The following is a 20,025-nucleotide window of genomic DNA, read 5'->3' on the forward strand; positions in this document are numbered from 1 at the left end:
TCCATCTTGAAGTGGGTTGGACCCTTGGGCAGCAAACGTCTTCTCAGCACAGGAGAGAGGAAGAAAGCAAATGGAGTGGAAATGCAGAACAAACTGGGATGCAATACACAACAGGCCTCTCCCTGCTGTGACCCCCCCCCGCCCCATGAGGTGGGAAGGGCAAGTGGGGAACAAATTCCTCTGTGACAGGAAGGCTGGTGGAAAAACAAGACTCTCCAAAATTCCCAGTTGAATCAGGAATCTCAGCTAAGCCTAGTGTGCTGCTGACCCAGCCAGGGCCTGCTGAGGGCTCTGCCCACGAGCCCAGTTGAGTTCCACGCTCCCCAGCATGTCCAGCCAGGGTTTTGTGCTTGTCTGTTCAATGCTTTAGCTGAAGTGTCACTTAACAAAACCATAAACTATGTGAGCTCCAGAGGGGAGTGAGGGGCCAGGCGAGTTTCCACAGCCCAGGCTGACAGCAGCCTGCAGGAGAGGAGAGAGGCTGGGTTAGAAACATAAAGAGGCTAAGACAACTTTAACCCCGTCAGCCCCAATCAATGTGGCAGAACCTCAGGTGGGGTAAAGCAGCATTTCTCAAATGTGGCCCTCAGAGGCTTTTCTTATGGCCACAGCCTCGTGGGTAGTGAATGGAGGGGGGGAGCAGTGGATCCTCTCCCGGGGCTTGGGTCCTGTGCCCCTCTGGAACCAGAAACGCCAGGGGAGCAAGCAGTCGGTGGGAGTTTCTCCACTTCCTGGAGGCGGTGGGGCTCAGGCTTCCCCCCTAGGGTGGTGGGCTGAAGGCTCCAGCTGTGGGGCTTCGTGCTCCAGCTGTGCGGTGGCAGGTTCTGTCCCCCGGCCCTGGCTTACAACTCCCCCCATCGGCCCTGGCTTACAACTCCCCCCATCGGCCCTGGCCCCTGCTGCTGCCTCCTCTGCTCCCCCATCCATCACCCCTGGCCCCCGCTGCTTCCTTATCCACCTCCTCATCCAGGGCTTAATTTGTCCCCCAGCTCACCAGGACCGAGTAAATCTGCTGTGAAAAGTGATATTTGTATGTTTGTTAATATCACTTTTCACTGCCTCCCAGCTAGCTAGCAAGTCTGATTCTGTTGATATCATTTTCACAAACATATAAACATCACTTTTCACAGCAGCAGACTTACTAGCTAGCAAGTCTAAAAAGAAATACCAAAAAAGCAAAAGAAAACAACACAAGACAAGAACATGCAAAGCACCTTATTTTTTGTTTCTATTCTGTTTAGGTCCAGTAAAGAATTGTGGCAACTGTATGTTGTTAAGTCGGGGGGTGGGGGGGAACACCCTACATAAATGATGACAATGATTTGGACATGTGTATGTGCATATTTATTTGTTTTTCCTAAAGTTAATTAAGTATTTTAGGAAAGTTTGTCAGAGCGGCCACCAGCAAGAGTTGGTGGCCATGCTTTGAGGCCACCAAAAAATAGTTGAGAACACCCCCAGGTGTAAAGTGTCACAACGCCATTGACATCAGTGGAGCCATATAGGATACATGCACCAGCTGTGGGTCTGCCCATGTCTTCATCTCTGCTCTGGGAAATATGCTGGGTTTGCAGTGCACTGCTTCTCAAGCATTTAAGCCCCGGGATGTCCTCAGGAGAGCTGCACGCAAGCTCTGATGCTCAGCTTGGATGTGAATATGTCCAGGGCAGTGTGGGTTTGTTGCACATGCTGGTGCGTATAAAGCCAGACAGTCTGAATCTGGGTCTCGGTCCACCCGGCCTCAAAGTTTGGGAGTGGCCGGATTTCAGGTTCTGGTTTAGATCCATTTAAAGCTGCAGCATTTTGTTTGTTACTGACTAGCATTGGGAGCCCAGGGATACTTTCCAATGGAAACCAGTCATTTCAGTCTGTAACCCGAGAGCAGCCACCCAGCATTACCACCAGAGGGGTAAGAACCCAAGGTAACGCCGAGTTCCATAGCAACCAAACCTACAAGTTGAACATTCAATGAAAAGTTCCTGGATGTGGTTTTATTAGAAGTTTCTCCCCTGCCTTCTGACCCTGCAGCTGCTTCCTGCAGGGGTTGGAACATTGTCACAGGTGTTGACATCAACACAGCTCGGGAGCCATCGCCTGTCTGTAACCAGTACTGCAGCACCACTGAAGGGGTGCAGTGCAAGCCGCCCCGGCGAGTCTCTGAGCATGGAACCCCCTGCAGCAGAAACCCTTGGCAATGGCACCTGACACGGCTTTCCCCAACTGGCCCTTGTTTAGCCCTGCGTCTAGCACCCCCCTTCCCAAAGCTGCTGCAGTTTAATGCTTTTCTTTTTCCTCCAATCCCTTTATTCTACCAGTCTCTTTCCAGAGGGAGCTGTTCTGCTGGAAGGTATTAATGGCAGCCACCAATCACAGACTTGGTAAAAAATTGATGGATGCACTAAGCAACTTCATTCAGGCTAAATGAGGAGCAGTTAAATGCCCCTTTGTTTAGTGATAGTTAAACAATAAAAGCCATCGCCCACGGCATGGCAAGGCCTGGATAGACGCTTAGCCCTGTAACCTGAGGGGTTTTCCTGGAGACTCATTGCAAATGCAGGAGATGGGGCATTTATTTAATTGCATGCAGCTGTGTGAAGCCAGAAAGTGGGGAGAAAGCAAGCAGAGACGCAAGGTGAGGGTGGCCCTGGGAGGAAGCCAACAGGGAAACACGTCACGTCTGAGGCTCTGGGTTCCACTCACTCGTCAGCCATAAGGGTCTCTGCCCTCAAGGTCTGTCTGGGACACTTGAGGGTTCCCTTGCAAAGTCCCTACCACCTTGTCGAAGGCCTGGTCTGCACTACGGGGTTAGGTCGAATTTAGCCGCGTTAGGTCGATTTTAAAAGGAATGCGTCCACACAACCAACCCCGTTCGGTCGACTTAAAGGGCTCTTAAAATCGACTTCTGTCCTCCTCCCCCGAGGAGGGGATTAGCGCTAAAATCCCACTTGGAACAGGCAAACAGGAAACTTGTCTGAAAAGGTTTTAGAAAATCAGGAAGTTGGTCACTATAAGAAGCTGCCCATATGAGTAGGGCCCTACCATTTTCATGGCCGTGAAAAACATGTCACAGACCCAAAATAAGCCTTGCCCTGTGAAATCTGATCTCCCCAAAATCAGCCGGGCTGGGAGGGACAGGACTTGTCCTTCCCCTGCATGGCTGCTATGGGGAGAGATCAGACCCACCTCCATAGGCAGCGCAGGGGTGAGGGTGGTACAGCGGTGCCAGGGCTGGGCTCTGGACTGCTGACCCTCCCCCCCAGCTCCTGCCTGGGCTCAGGGACTGCCACCCCCCCGCCCCCCACAGCTCCAGGCCCCACAGCTGCCTCCTGCCTGGCTTGGGGCTGCCCTCCCTCGCCCCACCCTCGGCTCCTGCTCGCTACACCCGTGTGGCCACGGCCCATACAAACATCCCCTACTCTGTGCTCCCCTTGTTCCTCCTCTCTTCCACTCCAGCCAGCTACATGAGCCATACACACCACTGCGACCACCTAACATCGACTAAATTACAGCCTCCCCGAGTGCCGTGCAGCACTTCCACCCTGGAATCCCGGCAGACCAAGGCGCAGGACTCCTGGGTTATAGTCCTGGCTTTGCCACTGACTAACTGTGTGACCGTGAGTCAGTCAAATCACTTTTCTGTGCCTCAGTTTCCCTGTATACGTTAAATGGCGCTGATAATACCGTCCTTTGCAGAACGGGAGAGTGACATTACTAGAGAAGCTGCTACTCTGTATTATCACCATTTTGCTTCCCAAGGAGGAACCTCTGCATCATTTGCATAACGGGCTATTTCCACTCCGCAGTGCAAGCCCACCCCCCCACAGCACGTTTTCTTCCTGTTGTGTGCGTCTCTGGTTTCATCCTCTTCGTGGGTGAAACCAACAGAGTGAAAGCAGCTCGGCCAGTCACTATGGCAACAGATGTTTATCAAGCCCCTGAATGAGGCACAGGGCTGGGGAGAGGCCGTGGAGCATCTGGGCTGGGGCTTGGTGCAGCTGCTATGGAGCCAGCAGTGCCACAGCTGGAGGTGCAGGGAAAGGCTGCGGGGTTTTCAAAAGGCAGCAGCAATGTCCGGTTCCCGGTCTCGGCGACCAGATGTCCCGATTTATAGGGACAGTCCTGATATTTGAGGCTTTTTCTTACATAGGCTCCTGTTACCCCCCACTCCCTGTCCCGATTTTTCACACTTGCTGTCTGGTCACCCTACTCCCGAGCCCGGCGAGGCAGCAGAGTGCGTCCTGGTGATGACACAGGGAAGTGCGGTTCCCCGTAGGGGCTGTTCATACTGAAGGTACCTCAGCTGCTTGCCACTAAGCAGTTGGGCACTGCAGTTGCTGGCAGGAGTGACGTAACATGAGCGCCAGCCGCTGTCTGTCCAGCATGGCCCTGGGCACTGGAACTGCCTTTGTTAAGAGCAGGGAAGTTGGCCAGTTCTCTGGTCTATCCCTGTGTCTCTCAGGCCATTCGTTCTTGCCAGAGCCCATGAGACGGCGTCATGGTTCGGCATGCCCCGTACTGCACCCTTCTGGCCCTTCCACCCCCCACTGAAAAGTCGCTGGGCCTGACTCTCCTTGGCTGATGCAAAGGGGTCCCAGGACTGGTGTATGACACTCTTCCCTCTGCTGTGAGCACCCCCAGGGCAGTGAGCCCCTACCTTCAAGTGCAGCACTACCCCTCTTCCCCAGCAGGTGCATGGGGCCCACCGTGGCAGGGCAGACATGGGCCGCAGCCATTCGCCACTGCTGCAAAGCCCCATAAGAGCCACCAAAGCTGGAGTGCAATTTAGGGGAGCCATAAGGGCTGCCCTAACCTGCACTGATTCCTGCAGTCCCTGACTGCAAGGGGCAAACTTCCTCCCTCCGGAGAGCCGTGCCTGGGGTCTGGCCGGTAATGAATATAGTCAGAGCTCAGTTTCCCTACAAGCCAACGCTGCAAACTATCCTGGAATCACTTCAACTGCTACCAAATGCAGTCACTTCTGGGGTGGAACACAGCAACTGTTTATCAGCAACACCCCTCACAATTTTAGGACAGAAAGCAAAGACCAACTGACAAGCTGCCTGGTGATCTACATCAGGGGTTTCACCAGAGTAGCCTCGCTGATGCAGTTGTAATGGTCTGAATTTCCTTAACGATGACAGGGCTGTAGAAGAATCCCACTGGAACCAATCTGGCTTGTGGCATGTGCTGGGAGGAACATGGGGCAAAAACATGATATCTGCTCAGAGGGAGAGACAGAAGAAGAGATCTGAGGCTGTGGAAAAGAGAACCAGTGGAGAGTGCAGGGGCAGAGGCTGATGGAGAAGGACACACAAGTGTCCGCATTGGCAAAGAGAAGAATCTTGGGGTGCACCACCTAGGTCATCTGCAGCCCCAGGACTTTGTTGTTACCTGCAGATTCATCAGCTCTTTGGAAATTCTCCTGCCGCTGGGAATGGGGAAGGCAGGAGATTGCCCCCACTTCAGTGAACTCCCTTCTCTCCTGTGAAAGGCAGGTCAGACAGAAATCAGGCCTCTGGCCTCATGCTTATTGCTCCTTCATCTGAGCCAATGCACCAAACGACAAAGCTGAGTCCAGGCGTTAAGAATAAACCCCCTCCAGTGCTGGCACAAAAATTACCTTCATTATCGTCCTTGTCAGCCCAGCAGATGGCCTCAGCCCTGAGGGACCAAGAGTCCAAAACAATTTCCAGGAGAGAAGGACTCAGCCTGTGATGGGGGAGGTTTGGGGTGGTAACTGCCTGGCACCGAGAAGGAAAGGTGCTAGGAACGTAGCAGCAGGGTAAATATGGTGACTATAGTAGTGTTGACCTCAGGCAGCCGGGAATCAGGCCTCAAAGTCAGGAGACAGTCTCAAACATCATGAGATTTTTAAAAACATTGTCACAGGCTGGCCGGTAAAAGTCTGGCTCAGCCTTGCCTGTGACCTACCAGTGAGCCCCCAGCTGCTGGGGATATGGCTATGATAATTAGCCGTCCCAGCTGCTGGGAATCGGGAAGGATCCTTAAACAGAGTTGGGAGTGCAGAATAGAAGGAAGGACTGCAGAGAAGGTAGGTTTCTCCTGCAGGGTCAGACGCCTGGGAGGGCCACCAAGACTATTTCAGGGGCTGCTGAGAGGGGTGGAAGAATTGTTATTTGGAGGTTTAGCTTGTGCCTTCAGTTGCCCCTGTTATTCCCTGGAGGGGGACTGAACTTCATGCGATATGGCCGCAGGGCTGAGCCCAGGAAGGCCAGGTGAGAGGCAGAGGGCCTGTGGGAGGCGCCAGAGCCAAGGGCCCCTGGTGGCATCGGCCCCCGACACAAGGGGGTGCTCTGGGTAACGAGTACCCTACCTGACAAATGCATTCGGGGGCCTTTTTAATTGTGTTCAGGCTTTTGAGCCTCTCAGGGTCCCATTTACACTCCTCTGCACAGCATCCAGGGGTGTCAGCGTTCAGCATTTACGTTTAGCGCCAAAGTGCTTCACGTTCATTCGCTGTCCCTCATCCGCGTGGGGCCCGATGCTTGTCCCCCCGAACAGCTGTGGCAGGGAGGTGGAGAGACTTGGCCAGAGCCACACAGCAGGTTGCCGTAGTGATGCCTATTCAATAAATAATATAGCTAGGAAAGGGGCGGCTCGCTCTGTGCTGTGCCTCAGTATCTCGGGGCAGATGGCTCTGTCGCTCGGGGGGAGGGGAGCTTTCTCTGGGATCCTGCACGGGACTATTTTAAATCCTGCTCCCATCCGGACCCGCAATACCCACCCCACCCACCCACTCCTACACAGCTTCTTGCATTTTTATCCAGCTCCCAGCTGTAAAAACCTTAGATCCCGCAAGAGACAGATTTAATGATGCTACTGAAAAAAACAAAGCCAGTGGGTTATATAAAATTCAGACATAATTTTATCACTAAAAGAATCAAACAAATCTTGCTTAAACCATTTAGTGTTTTCCTGCAAATTACTGCAGTCTGGGTTTTTTTTGCCCACCCAATCCCACCCGCAATAAAGTACATTTTACCCAGTCCACTAGTATTGCGGCAGGCCCTGCGTGATGCCAGTCCTGCCGCAGGTCTCTGACTTGCTCCCCACTCTGCAGTGAAGCCAGGATTGGCTGACTTCTCAAGATGTTCTTCCCCAGCTCTGTACACAGGGCTTTTCTTCCAGCGCCACAGGGAACTCTCTGTAACTGTCAAAATATGAAAATGCAACAGCACTTTTACTTATTCCACACCCATGCAGAGACCATGGCAAACAGCTCTGGAGTTGGGGGTATCTGGGCTCCAAGAGTGTGAGATAGAAAACCACCCTTCTGTTGATGTGACCTACAACACACACATTGCCCCCAACCTCCCAGCCCCCAGCCCCGCCCCCCCCGCCCCCGGACACACCCTGGCTATGGAAGAGGAATAACAGCTAGCTGGAGAGAGGCTCAGCCCTAGCTCCTAAACAGCGAATGAGCCCAGCAAGGATCTCTGGATGGCGCAACACTGAGCAGGGCAGTAAATATCCTTGGCAGAAAGTAACAACCTACAGCGCAACTCCACTGAGTGCAGCAACCAGCGCTGGCATCGCCAGAGCTCTGTGGCAGGAGGAGAGGCCTGGGGAGCTCTCCCAGTTAGAACCAACTAGTCTACGGCAAAAGGGGGAGAGAGCAGGGCACGCAAGGGGATGGCCAGCCAGCCGTTCCACAGCCCTTCTTGGCATCATTCGAAGGAGCTACTCACCTCTGCATAGCAGGGCATTAGTATATCCCGAGCCAGAGTCCCAGCACCACGGCAGTTCCCACCACCACCAGCTGCAGCTCCTTGGGGCGAGTGGAGAGAGCACCAGATCCTACGATTCCCAAGGAAATTCAGGTTAGTTTGAGTGGCTCCTGCCTGGGGGAGAAGCAGGTGCTGAGCAGGGCTGCAGTGCCAGGCAGCTAGGGACACGGGGCGTGTGCAGCGAGCAGCTTAGAACCAGAGAGGAGAGCACGGCCATAGCAGGCCTCAGGGCTGGACCCTTGCACTCTGCAGGGTGGAGCCTTCTGTTTTTAGTCACTTCTCATTTTCTGAAGATTTTGCTTTAGGAGCAGAATATTTTAGTTCACAAACACATGCCTGCCCATACTTTCCACATTCTAAAAACACGCATGTGACAATATAGTCCATGTATGCAGCACTGAAAAAGCTGGGGGTAGAAAGTGGAAATTTGGCATGAAAGTAGACTGAAAATTTGGCGTGGGGGATAAATGTGCCTGGACAGCTCTGCTGAAAATTCAGTTTCTTTTGCTCAAGATACTAGCCATGGGATAGCTCCCTCTCCAGTTGCACAGTGTGTTTCACCAAGGTTTCTTTCTACGCTGTTGAAGCATGCACACGTGGCTAACTTAGGTGGACAGTGACAAAAACTTTCGTGAAGGTGGGAACGTGAATGGGCAAGGGCTCCGCTAGGACCTTCCATCTTTCGCTTCACATCCTGGGAAGGGAGAGCGTCAGAGTTCTGAAGTTACCCAAGTCAAGGGTTCCCTCTTGTCGACCTTGTGCAGTGCAAGGGACAGTGTGTCCAACTGGTGCATAACCGTTGAAATCCACAGGATGGATCCTTTTCCTTTAAAAAACATTAGCCAATTCCATTCCATGTGTTCTAAGATCTCCAGAGCTGTTTGTCAGGAAATCCCAAAGACCAAGTCGCTTGTACCTCAGCTGTACTCCCTTGTGCACAGACATCAGGGCATATTGTACAGACCTGGCCCTTTTCTGCAGAATTGAGCTCCAGAGTCTCACCTTTCAATTTTTTTGCTTAACCGTAGGCGTTAACAACAGAAATTTTGAGACAACTAATGCACTAGCATCTCCCTAAGTCTGCAGCAAGCCAGGTACAATAGCACTGAGGGGTCTGAACTGCCCAGCCCGCTCAGTGGGATCACTCTGTGCCTTGAGGATGGCAGAGTATTTAATTACAAGAGTCCATGTGCTATCTCAGATAACATGATTAAATATCATAGGGTTTTCTGCACCTGTAGTACAATATGGTCCACACATTTCTAGCCTGCTGGTTCACTTCCTGCACTAATTTCATTGTCAGAATGGTCCAGGCTAGCTTTAAAGAGTGAAGTAGACGTGTATATGAGAAATTCTCTTCTCTCTCAGGTATATATTTGAATTACCAATCAGCAGCTCATGTGCTACCCAGCTTGCTTGCAGCCCTCAGCACAGCTGTCCTTAGGTGCAGTTCAGGGGCTGCAGTGGCTAACTATGAAACTAACTTAGCTGCAAAATTCGAGGGTCTGCATAAGCCTGGCAATGTTCACTACGGCTCTGTTACACTTGTTCTGTAGGTATCATTGAGCTCTTCACAAGTCGGATTTTAATGAGTGTTTCTAGTCGGGGAAAATTCCAGAGTGTTTCTGTACCAGTGCAGCTGTGCTGGGGAGATCGGCAGTGGAAATACGAGGTTCATAAAGTCTAAGGCCGGAAGGGATTACGAGCTCATCTAGTCTGACCTCCTGTATATCACAGACCATTACATTGAACCTTGTTACCCCAGCATTGAGCACAATAACTTGTATTTGGCTAAAGCATCTTCCAGAAAGGCATCCAGTTTGGATCTGAATCTCCAAGAGATGGAGAATCCACCACGTCCCTAGAGTAGACTCGGCATGTGCGTGTGTTTAACCACTGTGTTGTGTCTAAGGGTACGTCTATACTACCTGCCGGATCGGTGGGTAGTGTTCAATGTATCAGGGATCGATTTATCGCATCTCATCTAGACGCGATAAATCGATCCCCGAATTGACACCCGTACTCCACCTCACCAGGAGTAGTAAGCGGAGTCGATGGGGGGAGACATGCAGGTTGACTTGCCGCCGTGAGGACGGCCAGGTAAGTCGAACTAAGATACTTCGACTTCAGCTATGAGAATAGTTCGACCCCCCGCTAGTGTAGCCCAGGCCTTACCCTGCTCAGAGGACCTCTGCCCAAAAACCGGTGAATGTTTCTAGTGTAATCAAGGCGTGTTTGCCTGGCAGGCGCAGAGGAAGGCATGCACAGCACTGCAAGATGCCAGGTTTCCAGCCTGCTGCCTGTGTACCCATCATTGACACACATGGGGGGAGCATGCTCAGTTCTCAGAGGAAGGAATTCTGGTAAGTCCTTCCTGCTAATGAAAGGAATGGCCAGGACAGATTTCTCAGAGAGACACTTCTTGCCAGGGGGAGGAGAGATGCGGGTGGGAATGAGAGAAGGAATAAGAAGCGGCAGTGAAGGTGTTTTGCCACTAGGTGTCAATGTTCCAACAAGAATCCGTCAGTAGCTGGTTTCTCCAGCCCGCTAGCCGGGAGGTGCCTTGGAAAGCAGCTGGATAATTTGCCTTTGGAATGGCTTAACCTTAAACAGTGCCTGCCCCTAAACCCGAGAGACAGAGATAGATGCAAGTACGTCCCCCACAGAGACAGGGGCATCCTCTGGTTACCTGGAGAGCCCCAACAGTGGCACTGGAACACGTTAATGGTGGGGTGCTGCCCTGTCTGCCCCCTCCCCCCAAGCAGGGGCCGGGAGCAGGGCTGTGTCTCCGGGACAGGGGTGAGGGGGCTGAGTCTGGGACCGCAGCTGGGGGTGGGTTCGGGGCTGGCAGCCAGGACCCGTGTAAAACCTGGGGGTGCTGCAGCACCCCTGCACCTCTAGTTCCCATGCCTATGAGCCCCAAGTGCCCAGAGCACTGTGCTGAATGTGAGAGGAGTTGGTCACCTGCCCCAGGATCGGAGTAACCAGACAGCATGGGCTGCATGACGCTCAGGGAGCCGTCGTGTGGCTCAGGCGCGATCCCCAGCAGATTGCAGAGGAGGGCATAGACATTCACGCTCTCAAACGGCTCCACCTCCAGCCCCTTCCTGAAGGCTGGTCCCACGGCCCGGAAGATGGTTTTCATGTTCATATCTTCATTGTCAAAGCCATGCTCCCCCTTGTTAAACTGGACTTTGATTCTCTGCAGGGAAGAGAAGTCTCAGTGAGGACCCAAACCTACAAGCCCCTTAATTTTTACTTAATCTCCTGACACCCCGACCAGATTCTGATGGAGGAAAAACAGAAATGCTGCTAGAGTGTATCCACCTTTGGTACTGGGTATCAGGCAGCCACCGTGTTCTGCCAGATCTAGGGTCCTTTTAGATTCATTAAGTGATAGCGAGGCCTGAGAGCTCCGGCTAGAACCTGTCTTAAGAAGGTCAGTTCTGTGCAAGCTCCCATCATCAAGATCAGTACATCTGACTCGTGGCCTGGAGCTCATCCTGTGCTGGTCCTGCCTGCCCCTTCCCCCCCCGGCTCTGCCAGTGCATCTGAGTCCTGACCCGCAGCAACCCCTGTTCCAAACTGTAGTATGCTGGGTGCTTTGTTCTGCTGTGTGGGCGTTTAGGATTTCCCCAAGTGGGACTAGGTTGGAAGGAAGTCTTTGTTCAAGCTTGGCAGGAACAGCAACTTGATGTTTTGGACCTTGGTCCCTTTTCCTCAGGGTAGGCCTACGCTGCAAATGAAGGTGTAATTGTAGCACAGGTAGGCATACCTGGATTAGCTTTAATCTAGCTAGTAGAGAAGTAACACTAGTAGTGAAGGCATTGTGGCACCGACTTCAGTGGGGTCTACTGAACTCAGGACCCTCAGCAGGGTTGTTCTATAGATCATAGAATCATAGAATCCAAGATCAGAAGGGACCATTATGATCATCTAGTCTGACCTCCTGCAAGATGCAGGCCACATAAGCCGATCCACCCACTCCTGAACTAATTCTCTCCCTTGACTCTGCTGTTGAATGCTCCAAATCATGATTTAAAGACTTCAAGTCGCAGATAATCCACCAGCAAGCGACCCCTGCCCCATGCTTCGGAGGAAGGCGAAAAACCTCCAGGGCCACTGCCAATCTACCCTGGAGGAAAATTCCTTCCCGACCCCAAATATGGCGATCAGCTGAACCCCGAGCATGTGGGCAAGACTCTCCAGCCAGACCCTCTGGAAAAGGCTAACAATATCCCAACATTGACCCTTTGTACTAATTACCAGTGTGGCACGTTATTGACCTATTGACTAAACCCGTTATCCTATCATACCATCCCCTCCATAAACTTATCCAGCTTAATCTTAAAGTCATGGAGGTCCTTTGCCCCCACTGTTTCCCTCGGTAGGCTGTTCCAGAATTGCACTCCTCTGATGGTTAGAAACCTTCGTCTAATTTCAAGCCTAAATTTCCTGACTGACAATTTATATCCGTTTGTCCTCGTGTCCACATTAGCACTGAGCTGAAATAATTCCTCTCCTTCCCTGGTATTTATCCCTCTGATATATTTAAAGAGTGCAATCATATCTCCTCTTATCCTTCTCCTTGGTTAAGGAAAACAAACCGAGCTCCTCAAGTCTCCTTCCATACGACAGGCTTTACATTCCTCGGATCATTCTAGTGGCCCTTCTTTGTACCCGTTCCAGTTTGAATTCATCCTTCTTAAACATGGGAGACCAAAACTGCACACAATACTCCAAATGAGGTCTGGATAGATAGTTGGATTAAAGCTAGTTCAGCTATGCCTACCCACCCTATAGTTACACCTTGCTTTGTGGTATACGGGAACCCTGAGTCTAGACTCCCAAATCAGAAGAGACGTCCCTGAGGGATGCCTTTTGGGTTGGACAGGGAGAGAAGACTCTGCTTTCTGACACGATAGGCAAGTTCATTGCACTAGAATCTGGATTCTACGTCTGGAGCAGACCTGGAGCCACAAACAGGAGACAGATGCAGCTGCACAATAAGGAAAGAGGATGAGAAAGGCAAGTCCAAGTTTAGACAATAGAATGTGTCTGCAGCTTACCCCATGGATCACATATCCTGGGTCACCGTACATCATCAGGGGAGTGAGCCTGGTGTTGTTTGCATAGTGGAATCTCTTGGGGAACTCTTCCTTCTTGTAGACATGGAGCTTCGGGTGGGCGTTTTTCAGGGCCTGGTACACCTGGTCTAGTTTATTTTCTTTTGGCACCAGTAGCCCATTTGGCCCATAATCCAAGAGTTCAAACTGGATGTCTTGGAAGGAGAAGTTCTGCACTGTGCGGAGGTAAATTTCATTCTCCTTTATGACCGTGTCCATCCCGTGGTCAGATGTGATGATCAGATTGAGTGTCGACTCCAGGCCGTTATCCTTGATGCGTCTCCTTAGGTAGCCAACAGCTCGATCCACCTGGCCAACCATGTTTTTCCTCTCTTGGGATTCAGGGCCATACTTGTGTCCCGTGGAGTCTGGCTCCCCAAAGTAGAGAGTGACTAAGTCTAGATTGTCTTCCAGGAACCAGTTCATGACAGTGTCAATGTTCTGCATCCACTCAGTTTCATTGCTGTAATTGTGGAAAAGGGACTCCACTTTCTTCACATTCACCTGCTCACCTTGGTAGGTTGCTTTCCCCCCAGGGAAGAAGATGGAGCCCGTCTTTAAGCCCTGTTAGCCAGAATGACATTTCAGGCTAGAAACTTCCCCCAGTTACTCACTTCAGTCTATCCAACCACCTGTGTATCCCTTCCTTCCCCCCCAGCCACCCACCTCCCCTTGTGCCGCTCCCTGTGTCTCTAGTAAGGTTTTCCTTATTTGCCAGTTAGAAGAGTGATTAGTCTGAAACACACCCATCCCAACATTCCTCTGCACTGAGCTTTTCCCCACGGATGTTAGTAACACTACGCTGTAACTTGATCATTAGCGGCGTATTCGTGTATCCCTTGGGTTATCTGGCCCCTCTCCAGTAAAGCACTTCGGCAGGTGTATAACCATGAGCATCATGGTTGGACTTGAACAAGGTATAAATAGTCGTACCTCTGCAGGGGCCGAGTGGGGGGATGGACTGAATGACCCCTTGTGATCCCTTCTAGCCCGGAATGATTGTAGGCGTCTAAAAGGGCTCTTCGGAAGTAGAATACTTGAGCCCTGCCTTAGCTCTTGATCCAAAGTCCACTGAAGTCAGTGGGAATCTTTCCATGGACACAAGATCACATCCTAATGCTGCTGCTCAAAAGCAGCTGGACAAGGCTCTGAGGAAATAAGGCCTGGCCTTTAAACAATATATTGCAGGCTTAAGGTGCAGTTTCCAATTTTCACAATCCAGCCGCAGCTTCTTGGACAAGATGTGGATAACCTGGAGAGCTCCATTAATGGGACTGAAATTTACCTCTTAAACTGATTGACTTTTCTGCTCTGTGTAACAGAATGATCACAGTTGTTGCAGCAGCCACTTTGTTGGGGCAGGAAGTGTGTGGTCTAACTGGGCTGGCAGTGGCAGTGCGAGGTGTTAACGTGGCTGGGACCGGTCCCAGTTTGCCCTTTGCCTGCTGCACACAACTGCAGCCAGGGAATGTCAAGTCACAGTCTTGGGGTTTTATGTTGTTTGGATATTTTTAAAATCAGGCTAAATTGTGAGTTTCCCTGTTATGCAATAACCAGATGGGGCCCTGAGGGTGAAATGCAGTGGAGCACCACAAGGTTTATGCACCAATTCAGGACCACTTAAATCCCACTTGAGCCCTCAAAGGGGATTGAAGAGGCCTCCTAGGGGCTCAAGTGGGACTGAAATGGTGCATAGGCCTTGTGGTTTTAAGCGGTGCATAGACTTTGTGCTGTCCCTCTGCCAGTGGTGAATTTCACCCAAGCCGTGTGAGCATGCTTCAATTAAGCTGCAGAGGCACACGGTGATGCTAGTAACGTTTGGAAAAGCTTTGTTTAGGTGAGTTACTTGGACAATTCAGATGTCCCCCTTGTTGTCTTATTTGATGGATGTCCCTCTACTTCCAACATTCTGGCTTTTTAACCCACATTTACCATAGGATATTTGCAATGTGTTTAAAAAATGCAACATCCATTGCTAAGTGGGGCTAAAAGCGTGGTGAGTAACATTGAGGATTCTGCCTTCCCTTCCCGAAATGTGGCTGCACCAGATCACGTGGAATCCCAAGAGAAAAAATTAGGTTCCCTCTTTGGATGTTGTTGCTGGTCATAGCACCAGGAATAACCATCTTCTGAAAACGGGACAGCAGAGGGTTCACTGGAGTGAATGAAAATGTTACAGTCCAGGGGAATATTATGCACGTTGTGGCAAAGCAAGTGGCACAATACTGGAGTGATGATTTCACTCATCTGGACTGGTGATGAAACTCAAACTTCTAGGGCCACGTTTCCAAAGGGCTGCTGAACTGTGCGTGCAAGATGGCAGATATACCTGTCTGTATGCCGCAGACGTGTGTGTGTGTGCACGTGCGTAAATTGAGTGGAACTGGACAGTTCGGCATCTTTCTCCCTGGTTGCACGTGCACAGATTTCAGAGCGTGCAAGCAGGCATGTTGGCACAGTTGCTGGGTTCATTTCTGGAGACCTTTTCAAAAGATGGCCACTAACATTCCGGAGCTGTGAAGTTCTCAAGGGTTTTAAGTAATGGTTTGGAGTCTCCCACTCCCTTGTGGGTCGGTAAGAGTGTGAGTGTATGTGTGTGTGTGTGGATGGTCTGATGGATGGTGCACAGCAGTGATGAGCTGCCAAAATCTTAACAACTGGTTCCCTATAAAAAGTTCTGATTTAAGGGGGGGAGCGGGGGAGGGTCCGGGGGAGAGATCCTCGTGGGGCCGGGGGCCCCTGCAGGGCCTGGGCCAATTGCCCCACTTGCCGCCTCCCCACTGGCCAGCCCTGGAGCTTGCAGCAACCCCCACCCACACACCTTGGTGGGCCATTCAAAATGTGGCAGCAGGATGACTCCAGAGCTCAGCTGAGCTGCCCAGCTGCTGCCGGTGGCTGGCCACGCTGCAGCTGGGGGGAAGCAGGGAAAGGGCCGGGGGAGCCTCAGCCTCCCCAGCTGGGAATCCTGGGAGCAACAGGATGGTCCGGCCCACGTACCAGAGTTCTTTGCCCACCCCCGGCCCTTTAACAACCGGTTCTCCACGGAGGTCTAATTTTAGCAACCGGTTCTTGAGAACCTGTGGGAACCGGCTCCAGCTCACCACTGGTGCACAGGACTGGGAGTCTGGAGTCCTGGGTTCTAGTCCTGGCTCTGTTACTGATTCACCATGTGCCCCTGTAGACTGGGGATAATGCTTCCCTCCCTGCAGGAGGCTGTCTGAGGAATGCCTCTGAGCCCGTGCAGGGAAGGTGCGAGGGAAGGACAAAGTGCTGCTGGTTATTCTCATGAATGCCAGGAAGGACCATGAGCCTGAGAAGGAGGCTGCAGCCACCTACCTGTCTCTGTGCTGTGATCCAGATGGGCAGGCTGCCGTTGTCCCACCACATGGAGACTCCCTGTGTGTTGTAATAGGGTAACTTCTGGCCGGTGCTGGTGTTGTACCACATGTTGTGAACCACGCCGTGATTCTCTATGTACTTACCTGCCAGGAGAGAGACGGGGGAGGTGGGGGTGGAGGCAGGTTCAGGGTAATGGCACCTGTATTCGCCTCCACCAGGGACACCCACTTAAAGGTTTCCATCTCCCAGCTGCCACCTTTCTTGGGTAGAGACCCGAATCTCTTTCCCTCCTGACTGGGGTTTTTAAGGATGTGCAATTACCCTGCGATATTCCCAGCAAGCCAGACTGCCTAGCAGCCAGTGCCTGCACTTGGCTGTCTCTCTAAAGGCTATGAAGTGTATTACCAGCAGCTGTGAGTTACCCACAGCTCTAAGCAAGCACATTTATTCCCATGGCAAAAGCATTAGAGAGAACACATTAAACCCAATAAAAGAACCTAGCATGCTAAAAAGCTGACCAGGGGTCACCCCAAGTCCAACCCTGGCTCTGGTAGGTGTCAGTCCTTCAAAACCCACAGCTGGCTTTTCCCCCTGGTCACCAGTTTATCTCTGTTTCAGATTCAGAACCAGAACAGCTGCCTGGGTAGTTCATCCATTTCTTGATACAGCTCAGTGCTTTGATCTCTGGTAACAGGTGATTAGCAGACACAGCCCTCTCCTCAGGGTAGAGCTCCAAAAGGCAGGTTTTGCATAACCAGAGGTGGGGAATTTGTATTGATCTCCCCCTAGGATCCACTTACCCTGTATTGTCCCCAAAGTCCTGTCTGATCTGGCCCATTTTCAGTAGAGTCTTTGGAACCGCCATACCTCACGTCACATCTCTCCACCCTGAGAGGTTACATATAATCCAGCCCACAACTATACATACATGTTGCTTTTAATGCAATGGACCCCAAAGATACTGATACTTAGTTCAATAAGGTTTTTCAGGAATATTGCAGGAAATTGCCACATCTGGCACAGGTGGAAGGCTGGTTCACGTAGGAGGCTGCAGATGAACAATTAGTCAATGGCAGGCTGATACCCCACCCCCTTCTCTCTCTCTGTCCTCCCACCCCTCAGCCTAGTGATTCGCCAACATGAAAGCAAACCTCACGAGGAGCAGAGGGTAGGCAGAGATATGCAGAGGAAACGTCCCACGGGGAATTCCTCCCAGATGCTTCTGCCCTGCTCCAGACCCAGAAGGACAAGCACAGGGCACTGGGCCCACTGCCCTCCACACCCACCACATAGCAAACAGCAGCAGCCCCAGGGTGGAGCCTTCGGAGCCTCCTGCCATCACCACTCTCAACCCCCCAGCTTGTTTAGCATTTGCCATACTGCTGTTGGGGTTAGTCCCCTTCATCCTGCCTCCTGCCTCTGCTCCTCATGGCTGCCCAGCGTCCCCCTCCTCCTCCATCAGGTTCCCTCTCTCTTTACCACTCTGCTCTCCTGCTGCGATAATCCGTTCCTCTCCCTGACCTCAGCTCTGAGCACATCCAACAAAAAAACTACCACGAAGTTTTTGCAATAAAAATAAAGCAAACCTATGGGAGATGGGAGTAACAAGCCCCATGCCTCCAGCATGCAGGTCCCTTTGCTTGCTCTCTTCCCCTCCCTTCAGCTGGCTTGTCTTGGACAGGAAGGCCTTGAGAGCACGGGTCAGGTCTCCTGGTATGTTCTGTACAGTCTCCATCCCAATGGGGGCCTTTGGGGGTTTCTGCAATCAGCTGCCACCCAATGCACTGAAATGGCCACCAAACTGACATGATCGGGACCTCAGTGCCACTGCAGTAGGAGCTGAGCAGCCACCTTGCCTTTAAGTGCAGCGAAATCCATCTTCAATGTCCACCCAAGAGGCCAGCAAAGAAATGTCTGGTGAGTGTAGTTAGGCCCTTTGCTGAAGGCTGAACAAATGGGCAGTAGCAGCCTTGGGGATGCTGTGAAGTGGGTGCGGAGGTCACAGCAGGGGTGTCATTAGTGCAAGTTGGGCTGTGTCCTAAGTGCATGAGAAGGACAAAACAGAGGAACCCTTCTGTATTGGGGGCTTTGATCACGTCCCTCACCCCAGCCTGCTCCCAGCTCTGCCTAAGGGGATTTACAGGCGCTTACCAGTCAGCAGGGTGAAGTGGCATGGGCTGGTCAAGGTGATGAAGGCGGGAGTCATGTAACGTGCCTTGACCCCATCTCTCGCCATGGCATCCAGATTGGGGGTCTCCACATCCTGGTCGTAGTTCCACCGAAAGCCATCAAAGGAGACCAGCAGGACTTTGCTGCAGTGGCCTCTGTCCTGCAGAGGGGCACAGGCTCCTAGCGAGAGGACAGCAAGCACCAGCCCCAAGGAAGTAAACATCTTCCTGCCCCTGCACGAAGAGAATAAAACAAATCCCACAGAACCAATGCTAATAAAGAGAAGCAGGGAGCTAAGTTCACGGCCCTATCTTATCCTGCAATTGTTGGGCTGCATTCCTGGTGTTGTTAGATGTCACCGGTGTGGTGCTCTGCTCTGTTCAATATTGATAACAGTCAGCTGCAGACGTGTTCCCTCTGTGTGCTGCCCCGGCTCTGCGCAGATAGTGGACACAGCTGACCCCATGAGAACCCCCAATGACCACAGACTCTGATAAGGTACGAAGGCACCCGGCCAGGTTTATTGTCAAACAAAGCACAGTAAGAGTTTCTGTTCTGGTGCCATCCTGGCACATGTTCATCCTATTAGTACTTGATACCCTTTAGATATGTGTATACGTGCAATTAGCAGCCTCTTTGTCATAGGTCTCACCCCCACTTAGAGCTGTTGGGTTCCAATATGGGGACCTGCATGGACTCCCCTAAACTAAAATCCTAGTTTAGATCTGGTAAAAGCTGCCACCACCCAATAAGGTACGTGTATTGGGACACAGTCCTTCCCCAAAATCCTTGGGGATCCCAAGAGCCCCAAATCCATGGAGTTCTTACACCTAGGAGAAGTAAACCATTCCCCCCTGCTTCCTCCCCCCTCCCTTTTCCTAGGAGAGCTACCGGGATTCAACTACGAGGGATGCCGTCCTCCTCCCTCCTCCCCGTTCCCTGAGAATTCACCCAAGGAAAGATCAACCAAGTCCTTAACAGAAAAGATTTATTAAAGAATAAAAAGAAAGTAACTGTCTCTGTAATACAGATGGAACAATACATAAAGATGGAACAATACACAGGGTCTAAACTTATCAATCTCTGGAGAGAATCCCCCCCCTCCTTTCTTTCTCAGTAAAAGCAATAACAGTACAGAATTAAAGAAATTCTATAGCAAAACACAGAATTGCAAATACAGAAATAAAAGTATAAGAATACTAGTTCCTTGCTAATACTCACTAGCTTGAATAGAAGAATTTATTGCAGTAACCTGGGAGGACTTGATTAAGATGTCTGGACTCCCTTAACTCCCAAGAGAGACTCTCTAACACAAAGAACAGAAAAAAAAACTTCCCTCCACAGGGATTTGAAAATATCTTGTCCCTGATTGGTCCTCTGGTACACAGGTACTGCTTGTTAACCCTTTACAGGTAGAAAAAAACCTTAACCCTTAACTAACTGTTTATGACACTCTTCTTGCCAGGTTCTGTGAGCAGGGCCTGCCTCTGGCCCACAGCTTAACTCTGCTTTATGTTAGCAAAGTCTTGACCATTACTTTAGTTCAGGCCTCAGGCCTCGTACCAGGCCTCTGATACAAGGGCTTATGTTTCAGGGCCTCATCTTAAACCTGGCTCCGGCTAGAACTTCCTGCTGCATTGAAT

General features: G+C 51.4%; 1 protein-coding gene across 1 annotated transcript; it reads right to left on the reverse strand.

Annotated features, from left to right (window-relative positions):
• Positions 1-6,863: 6,863 nt before the first annotated feature.
• On the reverse strand, positions 6,864-18,667 carry ENPP7 (ectonucleotide pyrophosphatase/phosphodiesterase 7). The gene is made up of 6 exons (XM_044984002.1): positions 18,365-18,667; positions 16,211-16,356; positions 12,818-13,438; positions 10,713-10,950; positions 7,710-7,818; positions 6,864-7,171 (listed from the first exon to the last, which is right to left on the reverse strand). The coding sequence occupies exons 1-5, from the start codon at positions 18,603-18,605 to the stop codon at positions 7,727-7,729; spliced, it is 1,338 nt and encodes a 445-aa protein (XP_044839937.1). The 5' UTR covers positions 18,606-18,667; the 3' UTR covers positions 6,864-7,171; positions 7,710-7,726.
• Positions 18,668-20,025: the final 1,358 nt, after the last annotated feature.

Source organism: Mauremys mutica, chromosome 12 (assembly GCF_020497125.1).
Source record: "Mauremys mutica isolate MM-2020 ecotype Southern chromosome 12, ASM2049712v1, whole genome shotgun sequence".
In the NCBI taxonomy this organism is placed as follows: Eukaryota; Metazoa; Chordata; order Testudines; family Geoemydidae; genus Mauremys; species Mauremys mutica.